This window comes from Notechis scutatus, chromosome 1, assembly GCF_049901735.1.
Source record: "Notechis scutatus isolate UNSWTSFEM ecotype Mainland chromosome 1, rNotScu1.2, whole genome shotgun sequence".
In the NCBI taxonomy this organism is placed as follows: Eukaryota; Metazoa; Chordata; class Lepidosauria; order Squamata; family Elapidae; genus Notechis; species Notechis scutatus.
In genome coordinates this window covers 7,039,119-7,057,264 of record NC_142009.1, presented here as the reverse complement: position 1 = coordinate 7,057,264, position 18,146 = coordinate 7,039,119, and the positions used below count along the sequence as shown (strand labels likewise).

The 18,146-nt window shown below is 42.6% G+C and overlaps 1 protein-coding gene across 10 annotated transcripts in view; it reads right to left on the bottom strand.

Moving 5' to 3' along the window:
* The window catches only part of BCAS3 (BCAS3 microtubule associated cell migration factor), a 624,015-nt gene extending 606,799 nt beyond the window's left edge, over nucleotides 1-17,216 (bottom strand). For 2 of the 10 annotated variants that reach the window (XM_087956163.1, XM_087956198.1), the window contains exons 1-5: nucleotides 16,840-17,099; nucleotides 10,540-10,625; nucleotides 9,621-9,675; nucleotides 8,098-8,173; nucleotides 6,844-6,950 (exon numbers count right to left, since the gene is read on the bottom strand). In XM_087956163.1, the coding sequence (XP_087812289.1) occupies nucleotides 6,844-6,950; nucleotides 8,098-8,173; nucleotides 9,621-9,675; nucleotides 10,540-10,610 (309 nt within the window). In that variant the 5' untranslated portion in view covers nucleotides 10,611-10,625; nucleotides 16,840-17,099. The other 8 variants (XM_087956187.1, XM_087956193.1, XM_087956173.1 and 5 more) reach the window with 6 other exon arrangements.
* Between the last annotated feature and the right edge of the window lie 930 nt (nucleotides 17,217-18,146).

The following is an 18,146-nucleotide window of genomic DNA, read 5'->3' as shown; positions in this document are numbered from 1 at the left end:
GGAAGGGACCTTGAAGGTCTTCTAGTCCAAACCCGCTGCTCAAGCAGGAGACCCTAAGCTATCCCATTTCAAACAGGTCCATGTCGTATCTCTGCCCCTCTCTCCAGTCTACACCACAGTCCTTTCAGCAGTTCCAAGAAGGCTCCACACCTATTTGCACTACTCAGGTGACCCTGAGGACGCAGAGAAACCTCCAAGTGGCCTCAACGACTCTCTAAAGCAGGGGTGTCGAACTCATGGTGTCATGGCGGTGTCACGTTGACATATCGGGACTTTTTTCCCCTTTGCTAAACCGGGCGGGGGCAGGGGTCAGCACGTGACACATTCGTGGCCCGCAAGTTTGACAGCCCTGCTCTAAAGGATGCAAATGACCAGCTATCTGCAAGGAATATAAATCCTTCCATTCCCCACTATCCAGTCAGAGCTGAAGAAGTTTCTTAGATGAGAAGCGAAATGTCTTTGAAGAAAAACCAGAAAGTCCAGTCGCCTTTTGAAAAAGCACCTTTAGAACAATCATAAGTCACATTTTTTCAGTGCCATTGTAACTTTGAACAGTATTAAACAAATGGTTGTAACTTGAGGGCTACCTGTAGTTAGCTTTTTTTGGTTACCTATTATTAGTTAGTCACCTATTAGTTACATAGTCTATTATTACCTAGTACTGTAGAATGGTTTTAATCAGCTAATATGAGTCTTTTTTTCATGTTAAATACAGGTAGTCCTCAATTTACAACAGTTCATTTAGTGATTGTTCAAAGTAACAACGGCACTAAAAAAAGATGACTTGTGAATGGTTGTTCATACTCACAACCCAGGGTCACGTGATCAAAATTCAGACACCTGGAAAGTGGCTCATATTTACGACGGTTGTAGGAATCAGGGGTCACGTGATCCCCTTTTGTGACCTTCTGATAAGCAGAATCAACGGGGAAGCCAGATTCACTTAACAACCACATTCCTAACTTAACAACTGTGGTGATTCACTTAGCAACCGTGACAAGAAAGGTCATAATATGGCGCAAAATTCATTCAAGAACTGTCTCCCTTAGCAACAATTGTGGTTGTAGGCTGATGACTACCTGTATAATGTTTTTATATTATACAACTATACAATCAAGCATTTAATTTAGCCCCGCCGTTCAATGACCTGCATTGCACAAGGCAAAAGTAATTAGTAAACATTTCTCGCACATCAGAAATGACCATTTTAATCAGGCTTTGGCTCCATATGCTTTCTTACGACATAGCTCTCCACGTATGAGGAGGAGGAGGAGGAGGAAAGAAGAAAGAGAGGGAGGGGGGGAAAAAACCAAGCAAAACGTAATTATAGCAAAAATCCCACATTTCCAACTCATAAATCATACCCTTTACGGTTTGTCTGATTTCACTGCACAAACACACAATTTCATTTCTTGTTTAAAGAGGGCTTTTAACCTTCCCACCCACACTTTCCTTTCAAAAGAAAAAAAAAAAAGGAGCTTCTCTTCTTGTGTTTTATAGATTAACACGAGGCACTTCCAAAAAAAAAAAAAAAACCACAAAAAAACTCGCCCGTTCCTCTGCCCCAACCGTTAACAGATCCCTTTGAAGGCCATCTAAATGGGATACTCCATTTGCAAGTAACACTTTGGTAGTCAAAAGATCTGACTCAGAAGGGATTTAATGCGAAACCACTCAGACTGGAAAGAGAGACACCATCAGAAACGAAGTGTTTCCAAGGCCTGTGTAACACCATTACGGAGGGTGTCGGCTTAGGAACTGTCATAAACACTTCATAATCACTCAGACGCAAACCGGGGTTGCCTGGAGCACATTCGTTTTATTAAGTGCTGAATAGGTGTCCAGCTGAATAGAAAGCCAAAGTACAACACTACAGATAAAAGTGAGGTTCGGCCGTGGGACTTTACACATGATACAGGGAGGGCTGCAGCTTGGCAGACGTTTCCAAAGGGGGGGGGAGAAAATATTGCTAAATATAGAAATGTTAAGGACGGAGGTAGCACAAGGCGGTTAAAGAGCACAATTACACAAGGGCGGGCCTTAAATCTTATCTTTCGGGAAGAGGAGCAGACTTTGTTGGTGGACATTCAATTTTTTTTTTTGTCCCTAGGGATAAACTGAAACTGTTTGGGCTGAAGTGCTTAGAGTCAGAGATAGAGGGATAGAATCAAGATCAGGTGAAGTGTTAATGCCGCTTTATAAGTCCTTGGTAAGGTCCACACTTGGAATCTGGTATCCAGTTTTGGTCACCAGAATATAAAAAAGATGTTGAGACTCTAGAACAGAGGTGTCAAACTTGATTTCATCAGGATTTTGTTTCACCTTGGGGGGCCGGGGCGGAGGCAGCTTGACGTCACTCAGGTCGGGGGGCCCTGTGGTGACCTGAGCCCTCTGCCAGCAAAAATGGGCCCCCGAGCTCCATTTTTGGCTGCGACGGCCTCCTGCAACTCTCTGCCAGTGGAAACACCAGCTCAGGAGGGCCGCACGTGAACTCCATTTTTGCTGGCAGAGGCACTGTGGGCTGATCCTTTGCTGTTTCCAGGGTGGCCCCACGGGCCAGACCTAGGCACCCCTTGGGCCGGATGTGGCCCCTGGGCCTTGGGATTGACAGCCCTGCTCTAGAAAGAGTGCACAGAAGGGCAACAAAGATGATTAAGGGAATGGTTGCTGGAACTGGGTATATCTAGTTTGATGAAAAGAAGAACCGGGGTGACATTATAGCTCAATATCTCAGGGGCTGCCCCAAAGAAGAGGGAGTCAAGCTATTCTCCAAAGCACCTGAGGGCAGGACAAGAAGCAATGGATGGAAACCAACCAAGGAGTAACCTGGAACTAAGAAGACATTTCCTGACAATCAGAACAATTAACCAGTGGAACAACTTGCCTCCAGAAGCTGGAGGCTTTCAAAAAGGGATTGGACAGCCATTTGTCTGAAATGGTCTAGGGAAGTGATGCTAACTTTTTCGGCATTGAGTGCCCAAAGCATGTGCATGCGTGTGCATCCCCAAAATGCAATGTGCGCATGTTCCCTGTACATGTGCCCCCCCCTGTAGATGCGCAGCAGAGACCCAAGGACCAGCAGGCCGGCGGGAGCTGTGCGTGCATGCACAGTGGAGCTGAGCTGAGGTGACGGCTCACATGCCCACAGAGAGGGCTCTGCGTGCCACCTTTGGCACACGTGCCATAGACTGGCCATCACGGCTCTAGGGTTTGAGCAGGGGGTTGGACTAGAAGACCTCCAAGGCCCCTTCCAACCTCTGTTATTCTGTTACAGTGTTTATAAAACGACTCGCTCACAAAACAAAACCATCTTCACTTCAATTACTGAGTGCTGTTGCTCAAAGGGGATTCGGAGGCCCATGGAAAGTTTGCTGAAGACGCTGCTGAAATTCAATGATTTAAGACAGCGAACCTTAAAATGTACAAAGTTTTCCTCAACTTACAATCATTCGTTTAGCGATTATTCAAAGTTAGAACAGCACTGAAAAAAAAGTGAGTAGTCTTGGCACTTACAACCAATGCAGTACCCCCATGATCATGTGATCAAAATTTGGGTTTTTGCCAACCCGGCATGTATCTATGACAGTTGTAGTGACCCAGGGTCACATGATCACCATTTGCGACCTTCCCAGCTGGCTTCTGACAAAGTCGATGGTGGAAGCTGGATTTGTTTAATAACTGACTCACTTAATAACTGCGACAATTAGCTTAACAACCGTGGCAAGAAAATATTGTAAAATCGGGCATGACTCACTTAAGGACTGCCTTGCTTAGCAATGGAAATTTTGGTCCCAACTGTAATCATAAGCAATTTCTTAGAACTTATCCCAAAGGTACTTTTTAAAAGACAACTAGACTTTTTTTCCCCCTTGAAAATGTTTCGCTTCTCACCCAAGAAGTGTCTTCAGTTCCGAAGAAGCAGACAACTGAAGCTTCTTGGATGAGAAGCGAAACATTTTTGAGGGGGAAAAAGAAAAAGAAAAACCCAAGAAAGTCTTGTTGCCTTTAGAAAAGAACCTTTATGGCAACCATGACCTGGATAATAGGGAATTTCCACTGGCATTCTCACAACTTACTACATTAGCAGTACACACAGCTGAGGTTCAAAAAACATTTTCCTCTCTGAAGAAAGCAATCAGCTCAAGAGTTTCCCTTAAAATATATAGTCACAACAGAGAACAGGATAGGGCTACCTAGGTCAATTCTCCACCTAATCTACTCTGTGAATGGGAGAAAGCCCCAGAATTCTTCACAAGTGGCAAAGGTTCTCCTAAGGGCAGGATTGGCTGGGGAAAGGGGGGGGGGCAGAGGGCACAAGAACCCACTTCCTTTACTTGAGTAACCCTTGATAAGGCAAACTATCTGGCTGTTTTATTTTGTTCCCCTTTAAGAGTTCATGGCTGCCCAGAGTTACTGAAACAGCCAATCTTGCTCGGTACTTTAGCGACACTTAATGTTCATTTGCAGAAATGACAGCCGTAGGGGGGGGAAAAATATTTTAAAAAGAGGGAAACTCATGTTACCCATATGGAGACTGTCTTACAGGTAATCCTCGAGTTACGATCACAATTGAGCCCCAAATTTCTGTTGTTAAGTGAGACATTTGTTAAGCGAGTTTTGACCCATTTAACGACCTTCCTTGCCACTGTTGTTAAGTGAATTGTTGCAGTTGCAAAGTTAGTAACACGGTTGTTAAGTGAATCTGGCTTCCCCCATTGATTTTGCTTGTCAGAAGGTCTCAAAAGGGGGTCATGTGACTCCAGGATGCTGCAACCGTCATAAACAGGAGTTACTTGCCAAGTGTCTGAAGTTTGATCATGTGACCATGGGGTGCTGCAAAGATTGTAACTTTGAAAAATGGTCATTCTCTTTTTTTGGTCAGTCTCTTTTTTTCAGTGCCATTGTAACTTTGAACAGTCACTTAATGAACTGCTGTAAGTCAAGGACTAAACAGATACAGGTAATCCTCAACTTACAACGATTCATTTAGCTACCATTTGAAATCACAGCAGCACTGAAAAAAGTGACTCACAAAAGGTCCTCACACTAACCACCAGTCCTCACGCTGAAAACCGTTGCAGCATCCCCAAAGTCACATGATCAAAATTTGGGCGCTTAGCAACTGGCCTGCGTTTATGATGGTTGCAGCATCCTGGGATCACATGATCTTCATTTGCAACTTTCCCAGTTGGTTTCTGACAAGCAAAGTCAATGGGGAAAGCCAGTTTCATTTAACAACCACATGATTCACTTAACAACTGCAGTGATTCATTTAACAACCATCAGAAAAAGGGTTGCAAAATCAGGTGTGACTCACCTAGCAACTGCCTTGCTTAGAAACAGCAATAGTAGAAATAAGTAAAATAAAATAATAAAATGAATTGAAATAAAATAATTTATTTATAAAATAAATAAAATAATAAAATTAATAATATAAAGTAAAGTAGTCAATCCAATCCAGCTCTTTCTGAATGTCAGGGTCTTGTCCCACACAAAATTGCTTTATGCCAGGATAGAAAATTATCAGCATCTGTTATGCAAGTAGGATGAGGTTCTGAATCACACTTGAATTGGGGAAATCCGAGGTTATGAATCAGGCTTGAACTGGGGAAATTCTCCTAAATTCTCAGACTTAAAAATAAGCCAGGAAAATTGTTTTTATACCAGATCCATTTAGATATCTACCACATCCTGCATTAATTGGCAATAGTTCTCCAGGATCCCAAGATGGCAACCTGCCCGCTCCCTTTAAATTCTTGTTACAATTCTTTTAACTAAAGATGTTTATGATCCAAGCTGGGTTTTTTTGCACAAAATGTATCCTTTTGCCATTCGGAGGAGCAGAAAACATCTCCAGGGCTACCGCTTCTTTCATTCATCAGAAAAGACGCAGGGAAAAAAAGGTAGCTTTTTAACTTTCACATCAGAGGAGAGAGTTTATGCTCCCTCACTGAACCCAAGGTGCTTTTTTTTCAAAAGGCAACTAGACTTTCTTTGTTTTTCCTTGAAGATGTTTCGCTTCTTATCCAAGAAGTTTCTTCAGTTCTGGCTGAATGGTGGAGAATGGAAGGATTTATATTGCTTGCAGTCATCTGGTCATTAGCGCTCTCTCTCTGAGTTGTTGAGGTCAGAACTGAACTTCTTGGATGAGAAGCGAAACGTCTTCAAGGAAAAACAAAGAAACTCCCATTGCCTTTTGAAAAAGCACTTTTGGGGCAACCATAACCTGGATGACTGAGAGTCTCCAGAGACATTTCCCTCACTCCAACAAGTTGCTGGAATTGGGTATGTCTTGTCTGATGAAGAGAAGGACCAGGGGTGACATGATAGCAGTGTTCCGATATCTCAGGGGCTGCCCCAAAGAAGAGGGAGTCAAGCTATTCTACAAAGCACTGGAAGGCCAGGACAAGAAGCAATGGGTGGAAACCAATCAAGGAGAGAACCAACCTGGAACTAAGGAGACATTTCCTGACAGTGAGAACAATTAACCAGTGGCCTCCAGAAGTTGTGAATGCTCCAACACTGCAAGTTTTCAAGAAGAGATTGGACAACCATTTGTCTGAAATGGTGTAGGGTCTCCTGCCCAAGCAGGGGGTTAGACTAGAAAACCTCCAAGGTCCCTTCCAACTCTGTTATTCTGTTCCAGGGATGTCAAACTCACATCGTCACGGTGGCACCACAGGATGTATCGGGACTTTTTTCCCCTTCACTAAACCAGGCGTGAAGGTGGCATCCAGACCGCAGGCCGGGAATGGCAGCCTTGTTCTATTCTATTCTATTCACTGAAATTCTGCTTACTGTCTACTAACCTTTCCCTTTTCTTCTCAGCTACGAGATACTTACAGGTATGCTCCATATCTGTATCCCATCACTGTAGCCAATCATGAGCAGAAGAGGAGGCTCGTTCCCAGTACTGTGCATCTCATGTAGCTCCACATTCCTTAACATATCTAAAAAAAAAAGAAAATCAGAAAAAAGGAATCAAAGACAGAAGCACCAGACAAGGACAATGCTCCCATAGAGTCCAAAGAGTTGCTTTGGATAGCGGGACCGGTGGCGTATAAATAAAACAAACTGAAACAAAACAAAATATTCCATTATTTCTACAGAAATTAAGAAAAAAACAAATAAACCATGTTATTTCATTAACATGCTGAAAAGGCTTTGACCCGCTAACAAAAGCTACGTGAAAACAACAGCAGCCAAGCAACTGGGACATCTCTGTGTTGTGGTGACATTTCAGGCGCTGCAGAACAATAATTGCCTGGTAGGATTCCTTGCACTGTTACTGAAGCCATCAAATTAGTTTTTAACAGGACTCTGAGTAGTGCAGAAGACCAAACTAAAAGAACATAAAAAGGTAAAGCCAAGAGTGCTTTTTCAAGAGGCATCTGGACTTTCTTGCTTTTTCTTTGAAGACGTTTCGCTTCTGATCCAAGAAGCCTCTTCCCAGTGGATTTTATTTCACTAATCATTGCCTACTGGAGGGGGCGCTGCTCATCTGTTCCAACGGCCACTGAACCAATGCTGTCCACACACAATTTCCATGGTCATGTGGCCAGCATGACATCATAGGGTGCTGCTGTTACCTTCCCACCCAAATGGTACCTATTTATCTATTCGCCTTTACATGCTTTCGAACTGCTAGGTTGCAGCACTCCCTATGGTCCTGCGATTAAAATTTAGACGCTTGGCAACTGTCATGTATTTATGACGGCTGCAGTGTCCCCGGAGTCACGTGATCACCAGTTCTAACCTTCCAGCTGGCTTCAGACAAGCCACATCATTGAGGCAAACCAAATTTGTGAACAACCACATGATTCATTTAACAATTGCGGTGATTTACTTAACAACTGTGCCAAAAAGGTCGTAAAATGGAGCACTTAACAACTGCCTTGCTTAGCAAGGGAAATTTTGGGTTGAACTGTGGTCATACGTCAAGGACGAACTGTATAGGCTGTCCAAGCAAGGACGCCTCCCGTTTGTTACCATCTGCTTTGGAAAGAAGTGGCTCTTAAAATGTAGACACCACAAAACTGAACAGAAAGTGCAAGGCCATGAATTGGACAGGGAAGCTGGGGCGGCTGGGAGACTTACCATTCAAGTCAGAATTTTCAAATCTGATCCATACAATTTTCTCTTTTTCTTCTGTTGGAGCTGTACTACTATAAGCCTGTAAGAAAAAAGATGAGGTTCAAAAAAAACCCACCTTCAGTTGTACAGTTAACAGCTATTCTGTGGATATACTACAGAGCCAATTTGGTGTAGTGGTTAAGGTGCTGGCAGAAAAACCAGGAAACTGAGTTCTAGTCCTACCTTAGGCATGAAAGCTGGCTAGTTGACTTTGGGCCAATCACCAGGAGACTGGGAGTTCTAGTCCAGCCTTAGCCATGAAAGCCAGCTGGGTGACTTTGGACCCATCCCTCTCCCTCTCAGCTAAACCCACCTCAAAGGTTTGTCATTGTGGGGAAAATAGGAGGAGGAGGAAGGAGTATTAGGTATGTTTGCTGCCTTAAGTTGTTTATAAAATTAATACAGGCAGGATAAAAATCTAATAAATAAAAAATTGCATCCTGTCTCTAAAAATAGTACATAGTTTCACTCTCCTGGCTGCCTGTATGTAATGCTGTCATTTTCAAATCTTCATACTACATTACATAGCTAATACGGTAGTTTTCCGGTAGCTGCTGGAGGGCATAGTGTATTTTTCCTGAACTACAATACTACACAGTAGTGACACTACTTTTTTCATCTGTCGCCCCATTGTGATTACAACCGCATAAATACTCATAATCTGAATTTAATTTTTTTTAAAGTATACAACTCATTTGTATAACATGCTAAATGAAAATCAAACCAATCACATTATGACTTATTGTCATATACCCGTGATGATGAACAGGTGGCATGCAGAGCCATTTATGTGGGCACACCAGCCCTAGCCAAACTTACCTGCACTGTGCATGTGTGCGCCTCCCAGATGATTTTTGGCCCATTTGAGGCTGTTTTCACTCTCCTGGAGGCTCGAGGGAAGCCTCTGCAGCCTTGGGAGGGCGAAAAATGGGCCTTCTGGAAATAACAGAAGTGCCGAAATGGGCTCGTTTTCAGCCTCCCGAGGCTCCGGAGGCTTCCCTCGAGCCTCTGGAAGGGTGAAAACGGCCTCAAACGGGCCGAAAATCAGCTGGGAGGCATGCACATGCGCGGTGCAGGTAAAGGGGCAGGGCAGGAGTATTGCGCAAGCCTGCGCAGGGGGCGGGCACATTGCATTACGGCTGCCAGCATGCGCACGCTTTCGGCACACCACAACAAAAAGGTTCGCTATCACTGTCATATACAAACTATGACCCACTAATTAACATAATTTAACAAGCTCTTTCCTGCATTTCCAATTACACTTTCTTTGGGGGGACCCATTTCAAGAGGAGGAAAAACTTTAAAACAGAGTGTTGGTTGGGCACTGGGCCAGAGCAAAGCCCCATCTGTGGGATGCAGGCAGCACATGAAATCACACCCCCTCCGGTCCATGGGAAAACCTCTCTCCACGGAACCAGTCCCTGGTGCCCAAAAGGTTGGGGACCACTGGCTTAAAACACTGCAGCAAACCAGTTGATTGCACTTGCCTGTGGTACGACATCTTGCAGAAATGTAACAACGCTTTCCATGTAGGACTGCTCCCTGGAACAGAAAGATGGATATCCATTAAAAATCAGCCATGGTTATTATATATACATATATAAATGTCCATGGTAGAATTACAGGTTAAGGGGCATCATGCATGTCACAGAATGGGACTAAGAAATGAAGGGCATAAGATGAGAAAAAAGACATTGGAAGAAGTTAGGTTTAAAACTGCACTTTTTTCTGAATGCTACAGATCTTTTTTCCCAAAAGTCAATTTTCATACTGTCATTATCAGAATTCACTGGAATGTAACGTGAACAACTATGAAAAAAAATTGTAAAAGTATATGTACCCATAAACTGCTGGAAGAATAAAAACTGACTTCAAAAGTTAAGAGAGGGTTTCTAAGACAAATGACAAAATTTGAAATGCTCATATAGAATTGAGATTAATTATGACAGCTCATAGTTGTTACAGCTACTTTGAACTCTGGGTTGCATCAGACAAAGCAATTCCAAAGTAGATATCAAAATTACCCACCACCAAAAAACTTCATTCCATCATTCATACAGGTAGTGTGTTTAGCAAACTTCAGCAGCAGACATAAATTCAAGTTTCATCTACCATTTGGAATTCTAGATGAACAATATGAATTGCATCTATAAAGTCATGCTGGTGCAGTGGTTAGAATGCAGTATTGCAGGCTGACTCTGCCCACTGCCAGGAGTTTGATCCTGGCAGGCTCAAGGTTGACTGAGCCTTCCATCCTTCCAAGGTCGGTAAAATGAGGAGCCAGATTGTTGGGGGCAAGAGGCTGATTCTGATTCTTAGAGAGGGCTGTAAAAGCAATGTGAAGCGTAAAGTCTAAGTACTATTGCTAAAGCATAAGTCTAGGTACTATTGCTATTAACCACTTACGTAACGGCCTGTGGCCGGACTATCACTCCTCCAGTACATCGGCTTGGACGGCGGGGAGATTCAGCAGCCATTACTGTTCTAAATTCCTAGAAGCAAAAACAAGGTATTTTTTAATTATGTCTCACACTTCCTTCCTCTTCCTCACTAACTTCTTCAGTGTTCATCAACGGTACTATTTAAAAAAGAAACTGATATCACAAGGTATGTAAACAACAAGTCAGCAGGTCAGAAAAGGCAAGTTGTGATGGATCAATGATATACTGTATTTTACCTCCCACGGCTCAAAACCTTGAATTGAATCTCTAAAGCCCTGCCTGAAAAAAATGCCCAGATCACCTTCCTATGTAGATAGAAGCAACAGAAAAATTAACTCAGTCCTAATTCAGTGGTTACTTCATTCAATCACATTAAACTAAAATCAAACAAGGAAAGCTCATAAAACATAGTTTGGTGTGATATTGAAAATTATCATTAATATCAGTGGGGCTTAAGTTAACTGCTGCCTAGAATAGCCCCACAGTGAGATAGGTGCCAAATAAATTTAACAAATAATAACAGAATAACAGAACTACCGAGTTGGAAGGGACCTTGTAAGTCAGGGGTGTCAAACTCGTGGCCCATGGTCTGGGTGCGTCACGCGCTTGCCACGCTCACCCCCACTTTAGCAAAGGGGGGCAGTTGTGATACATCATGTGATAACGTGATGACGTGAGTTTGACACCCTTGTTGTAGGTCATCAAGTCCAACCCCCTTCTCAAGCAGGAGACACTACCCCAGGTGTGTCAAACTCGTGGCCTGTGGGCTGGATATGTCACATGCTGGCCACACCTACCCCCATTTTAGCAAAGGGGGGGAAAGTCACAATATGTCATGTGACTGATAACACTATTTTGACACCCCTGCCCTACACCATCTCTGATAGATGGCAGTCCAGTCTCTTCTTGAAAGCCTCCAGGGATGAAGCTCCCACAACTTCTGAGGGCAACTTCTGTTCCATTGGTTGGTTGTTCTCACTGTCAGGAAATTTCTCCTTATTTCTAGGTTGAATCTTGCTTAGTAATAGAAATAACCCACCCCCACATGCTATGTAGGGATCCACAGGTCATAACCAGCATCTTTAATTGAATCTGGACAACCAGTACAGCCCACAGGGTAGAGTTGTAACATACCCTGGTCAAGGAACACATATATAACACCAAGATATTTTGTATCAGTGGCAACTTATAGGTGCTCTTCAAGAGCAGCCCTTTGTAGTGCTTCCAGTAATCCATTAGGGATGTGACTAAGGTGTGTGTGACTGAGAGTAGAGTCCCCTATTCCAGGCACAAGTGCAACTGGTGCACAACACGAAATTGCACAACTGGAACCTGCCACGGAGGAAGGAAGAGAACCAGCACAATACTGATGCCCTTCTTCAAACTCTGGAGTAGTCAATCCAGAAGGATACCATGGTCAATCGAGCAAGGATGGACTACCCAAATCCCATTCCTGCCAAAGGTGATCCAAAGGACAACCAGTCACTGTGTTTTTTAAAATATGGTTTACAGCTTAGATTTGCTACTTAGCAGAAACCCTATATTCATTTTTTTGAATGTAAAAATGTCTCTATTGTTGTTACCCAAAAAAGAACATTTGGGGCCAGTGTAATAAGTAGCAAATATCGTATATCAATAAGACCCAGAATGGTTTATATAAGATGTATTCTACATTGGCTCAGCTATTCCTTCCTCCTTGCCCTTCTTAAACATATATGCCTTCCAAGAGAAGCAATATAATTGTTTCCTAAGATCAAAAGTTATTCTTTTATTTTCAGTCTTCTAAGAACTGTCATTTATTTCAAACAAACCCACGAATGAGTTCAAAAGAATCCTTCAGGCGCATAGACATACATGACCAGCTGGGGGCCACAGTATGTTTTGATAACCCAAAAATCTGAAGCTGGCAGAACTGTGTCAATCATAACCTCAAATGTGTACAAGTATTCCTTGACATAAGATTTCAACTGAGCCCAACATTTCTGTTGCAAAATGAAACAGTTAAGTGAGTTTTGCCCCATTTTATGAGCTTTCCTGCCACAGTTCTTAAATGAATCACTGCAATTGTTAAATTAGTTAATGGTATTAAGTGAATCTGGCTTCCCCACTGACTTTGCTTGTTAGAAGGTCGCAAAAGGTGATTCTCCTTATTTCTAGGTTGAATCTTGCTTAGCAATGGAAGTAACCTACCCCCATGCTACAAGTGTCATAAATATGAGTCAGTTGCCAAGTGTCTGAATTTTGATCGTGTACCATGGGAAAGCTACAATGGTCGTAAGTGTGAAAATGGACACAAGTCACTTTTTTCAGTGCCATTGTAATTGTGAATGGTCACTAAACAAACTGTTGTAAGTCGAGGACTACCTGTACATATACACATGGTTGTCCCCTCCTTTCTACCTCAGCTCCTGCTGTTTTATCTCAAACTCCAAGGCTTTTTTGTTGTTGTTTTTTGAAGAACCTCTATTTTCAGACACTTCTAGTGTCTCTATTGTCCCTATCCCAAGAGCGGTAGTATATCTCTCTGACTCCCCACCCTATCAAGTGCTCTTGTAGATGTTCCCTAAACTATCTTATATTCTTGCTCTTTCACTATCATTGGCTTTTAAATTAATAAGTAACCTCATTGACATTATTAGGGCTTTCCACACCCTACAATTAACATACGCTACAAAATCTGAGACAGAAGATCTTTCAATCCCATTCTTTCCTAATACTATAACACAGAAGTCCCCAACCTTCAGGGCCCGGACCAGCACCAGGCCACAAAATGCCAGAATGCCAGCACCAGGCAGCGCAAACAAGCAAAGGCCCATCCATGGGATACAGGCAAACAACGCCCCCACCAGTCTGCCAAAAAACCTCTCTCCACAGAACCGGTCCCTGATGCCCAAAAGATTGGGTGCCGCTACTATAGCAGGATAACTAACAAATCATCTTTTGGATTGACCAACAAAACAAAGGCAAAGGGTATCAGCTTCTTATTCTTCTGGCCTGGTATAAATAAAAAATGCAGACACTCAAGTAGTAATTAAAAAGCAGTTAAGAGTGCAGCGTGCCAAACCATACTATTGGTTATCAATGGGCAACATCCACCAATGGCTGTGTTCACACAGCACACTGACCCACAAATTAATCATGTGGTTAGTGTATAGTTAACAAGCAACTCCAGAAAATTGAGTCAGTTATCCATGGCCAAGTATGTCAACATAGGAACTGTTTGCTCAGTCATGGCTTATGAAATAAATCAGCCAAAGTCACACGACATCAATCAGGCTGCTTGGCAGCATATACCATTCAAATACATTTGGTGCCTCATGGGTATTGCACTAATGGGGAAAAGGATGGCATTGAGAATGAATAGTTATTGTGTTATTACAATTGGATTAAAGTAAATCAAAATAGTGGCCTTTTAGAGTTTGCAGGACACAGTGGTTTGGTTTGCATGAGACCAGTAGTTTGGTTTCCATGACAGTAGTTTGGTTTGCATGAATCTCAAACTAGTCAACCGGCTTTTACTCAATGTGTCACAGCTTAGTTTACAGTTCAATGTATTTTGGAAACTTCAAAATTGGTACATTTGAATATACCTTCATTAAATTATCCATGGTTAGGAAAGTTGTGCAAATACACTCTATATTCTATGTCATACTTCTGTTTAAGTTATCACATTTGAATACTCAGTAATGTTATTTGCGATACTATCAAGTGATGTGCAGATATCATTGCACTCAAGCTAAACATAAATAATATGTTCAAGTATTCTCCTCACTCACTCCTTATTCAAACACATATATTACATATAATAACCCTTTCAATTAATTCCTGCCTTTATCCTACACGAAAACCAATCCCTTGTCTCATACATTAACCCAAAGCATAATACAAATGGAAAATAATATTTGTAGCTCGGGGTTGAACTGTAGGGTTTTTATTTGCTCTCTGAGCTGGGTTATTTTCCTGAAGATATTTTATTACCCAACTAGGTAACATCAGCAGTCCTAAAAGAGAATGGGATTTGCTCTCATTATCTTATAACACTGATGATATTACCTAGTAATAATGATGTTATCTAGTAATGAAAGATTACTGCAAGAAAAAAGCTCAGAGATCATCAAGAACCCCACAACCATAGAACTACCTGTTTGATTCTGATATACAGTACACTTAAAATATGCTAGCTACAGCATGATTATCAATCACCCATAGCTGGCTGATTTTACAATATTATGCTAAACGGTAAATAAATTAATCTCTCAGTCCCTTGTTGTCAACTATATGTGTATTTTCTAATCAGACTCCTCTAACAACTCTAGGTAAATTCTATATACAGGTAGTCCTTGACTTAGAATCAATCATACAGTGACCAAAACAGCACTGAAAAAAGTGACTTATGAAAGTTTTTCACACTTACAACATCCCCATAGTCACGTGATTAAAATTCAGAAGTTTGGCAACTGGCTCATATTTATGACAGTTGCAGTCTTTCTGAGTCATGTGATATTTTTTGCAATCTTTTGACAGCTAAAGTCAATGGGGAAGCCAGATTCATTTAACAACCGTATGACTAACTTAACAACTGTGGCAAAAAAGATTGTAAAGCCAGATTCACTTAACTACTGTGTTACTCACAAAACAAATGTCTTGCTTCGCCACAGAAAATTTTGGTTCAATTGTAGTCGTAAGTCAAGCGCTACATGTACACACACATACACAAAAATAATAAAAATACCGCAGCATGAAGAAAAACAAAGATTTTTTCCCCCTAAACTGGAAAGAAAAAAGTGCACTACCCCCCCAATATCTGGCTGTCCAGTTTTGCCCTGTGATATTTTAATAAATTATAAAAAATATAACCAAATAAGAGTTGGAATCAGGCTTGTCAGATGCTACAACTTTTCTATCCTGCTCTACGGAGTGGAGAGTTCGTCTCTGACAGAAAGCCATTTGAAGGGACTAGAAGCATTTGAAATGCGGATTCACAGGCGGCTATTACGTATAAGCTGGGTTGACAAAATCAGAAATGAAGAGGTGATAAGCCACTTGGGAAAGCCAAGAAAAATAATCAAAACCATAAAAAAGCAAAAATTAGAATATTTCAGACATGTGATGCGACACCTGGAAAAATATGCCATACTTCACTTAATCCTCCAGGGAAAGATTAAAGGCATATGAGGTCAAGGCAGAAAAACCTCATGGCTTCAACATCTAAGGGATTGGTTTGGACACAACTCAGCAGCACTTTTTCGTGCAGCTGTTGATCAAAATAGGATTGTCAGCATGATCACCAATATCCGAAGAAGAAGAAGAAGAAGAAGAAGAAGAAGAAGAAGAAGAAGAAGAAGAAGAAGAAGAGGAGGAGGAGGAGGAGGAGGAGGAGGAGGAGGAGGAGGAGGAGGAGGAGGAGGAGGAGGAGGAGGAGGAGGAGGAGACCTCGGAGGTCTTCTAGTCCAACCCCCTGCTCAAGCAGAAGATTATCAATTATTGTCAATTATTTTTTTTAAAAAATATTGGGGGCTATATACTGATTCTGTAAATCGCTTAAAGCAGTATATAAGTCTGATATTGCTATTAATTTACATTTATTTATTTTAACAACAGGTGGAAATATTTAATTCCATTCTTAGAACTGTACAAGATAAGATACAATACAGAACTTTTCACTTTTCACACTTCCTGCCAAATTTGTTAAATATTTATTCACCTGAATGTTCCCAGAATGATTCCAGGTACCCCCAGAAAGTACATTTATTTAAATCAGATTTCCAGAATAAAAGCCTCACTATATAGAATTTCCTTGGGGGGGGTGGGGGTGTTTCTTTTTAATTGCTATGAGGGGGGGACAATGAAAAGTTGCCTCAGCTCAACCCACCCTCGCTGTTGAAAAAAAACGGTTTGAAATGACCCTGAAGACCCTGAAGGCCCGGGCCCCATATCTGGCAGCCCCACAGGCTCAGCACGACGGGCTTCGGAGTCAGTCGCCGCCTCTGAGGCTGGCCTACCTCGCAGGGCTGTCGTGAGGGAGGAAAGGGGGCGTGGGAGAAGGAAATATCGGGGGCTTTGATATCCCCCCTATTGACAGTTGAAGAGAGGGTGCCTGAAGCGGCACGTGCCCCCAACTCCCCCCACACACACACACATCAAATTGGCTCCCTCACACACGCGCGACCCTCCCCTCACCTTTCCTGTCAGCCTGGCTTCCCCTCCCCTCCCTGACAAGCCACACCCACCGCTCGCGCTTCCCGTAATTCCCCCCCCCGTCTACCTGCTGCCGTTGAACAAGCCTCGCTTTCTCCCCCTCCCTTGGCAATATTTGGGACCCTCTCACCGGCCGCCGCGCTGACAGCCAATGGTCGGCCAGGGGAGGCCGGCGCTCTACGGCTTTCGGATCCAATCAGCAGGCAGCAGGGCGGGTCGGCAAACCCTTGCCGGGGGTGGTTGTCCCTCTCGCTCTCCACCCGACGTTTCCCTTCTTGCCCAATCGCCGCAACTAAGCTAGGTTGAGAAAGCTGGACGTTTGGGATGCTTTCGACGCTCCCACCTGGAGAAGGGGTGGGGGGTTGTTTACATCCGGGGCTCAAAGGAGGAGGAGAAGAAGGAGAAGGACGTGTAATGTAGCCGGTGCGGAGAGCGCCAATGAGATTCGGGGTTGTCGGATATGCGTAAGCCACACCCACCAGTGACGAACGAGAAGCTTGTTTACTGCTTTCCATTCGGGAAGGGGCAAACTGAGTACGAGGCGTGTGACGTCAGGCGGCGGCTGACGCAATGACGTAACAGTAAAGCGCTTTCAGGACATGTAGAGATAGAAAAGTATAGAGGGACAAATCAATGTCTGACAATGTAGCCTTTTTTAAAACCAGGATATAGACTTATGAAAAGGTCTTGATTTTCATAAAATTAAGGGCTCTTAATTAATCAAATTAAGGGCTGTTAATTCACAAAATACCCATTTGGTCTAGCAATTAAGATGCTGAATTAAAGAACCAGTTAGGTCTAATTACAAAGGTGGGCAATTATGGCCACTTTTCAACTTGTGGACTTCAACTCTCAGAATTCCTGTCCAAGCATGAGAGACAGTAAAGTAAAAGGAAGAATATTGAATTCTGCAATATTTTTGCACCTGTACAGATAGTCCTTAACTCACAACCACAACTGAGCCCAACATTTCAAAACAGTTAAGTGAGTTTCGTCCCATCTTACAACCTTTTTTGCTGCAGTTATTAAGTGAATGACTACATTTGTTATCATTCTGATAGAAAGGAAATGGATGCTATGTGGCCTATTGTAAAGTGTGAATCTTTGTCAAAAAGGAAACAAAAGGCTAGTATACACAGGCAGTCCTCGACTTACAACGGTTCATTTGGTGACCGAAGTTATGGCACTGAAAAAAAGTGATTTATGACTGTTTTTCACACTTATGACCGTTGCAGCATCCCCACAACCACATGATTTACATTCGGAGGCTTGACAATTGACTCACATTTATCATGGTTACAATGTCCCAGGGTCATCTTTTGTGACATTCTGACAAGCGAAGTTAACAGGGAAGCCAGATTCACTTAACAATCT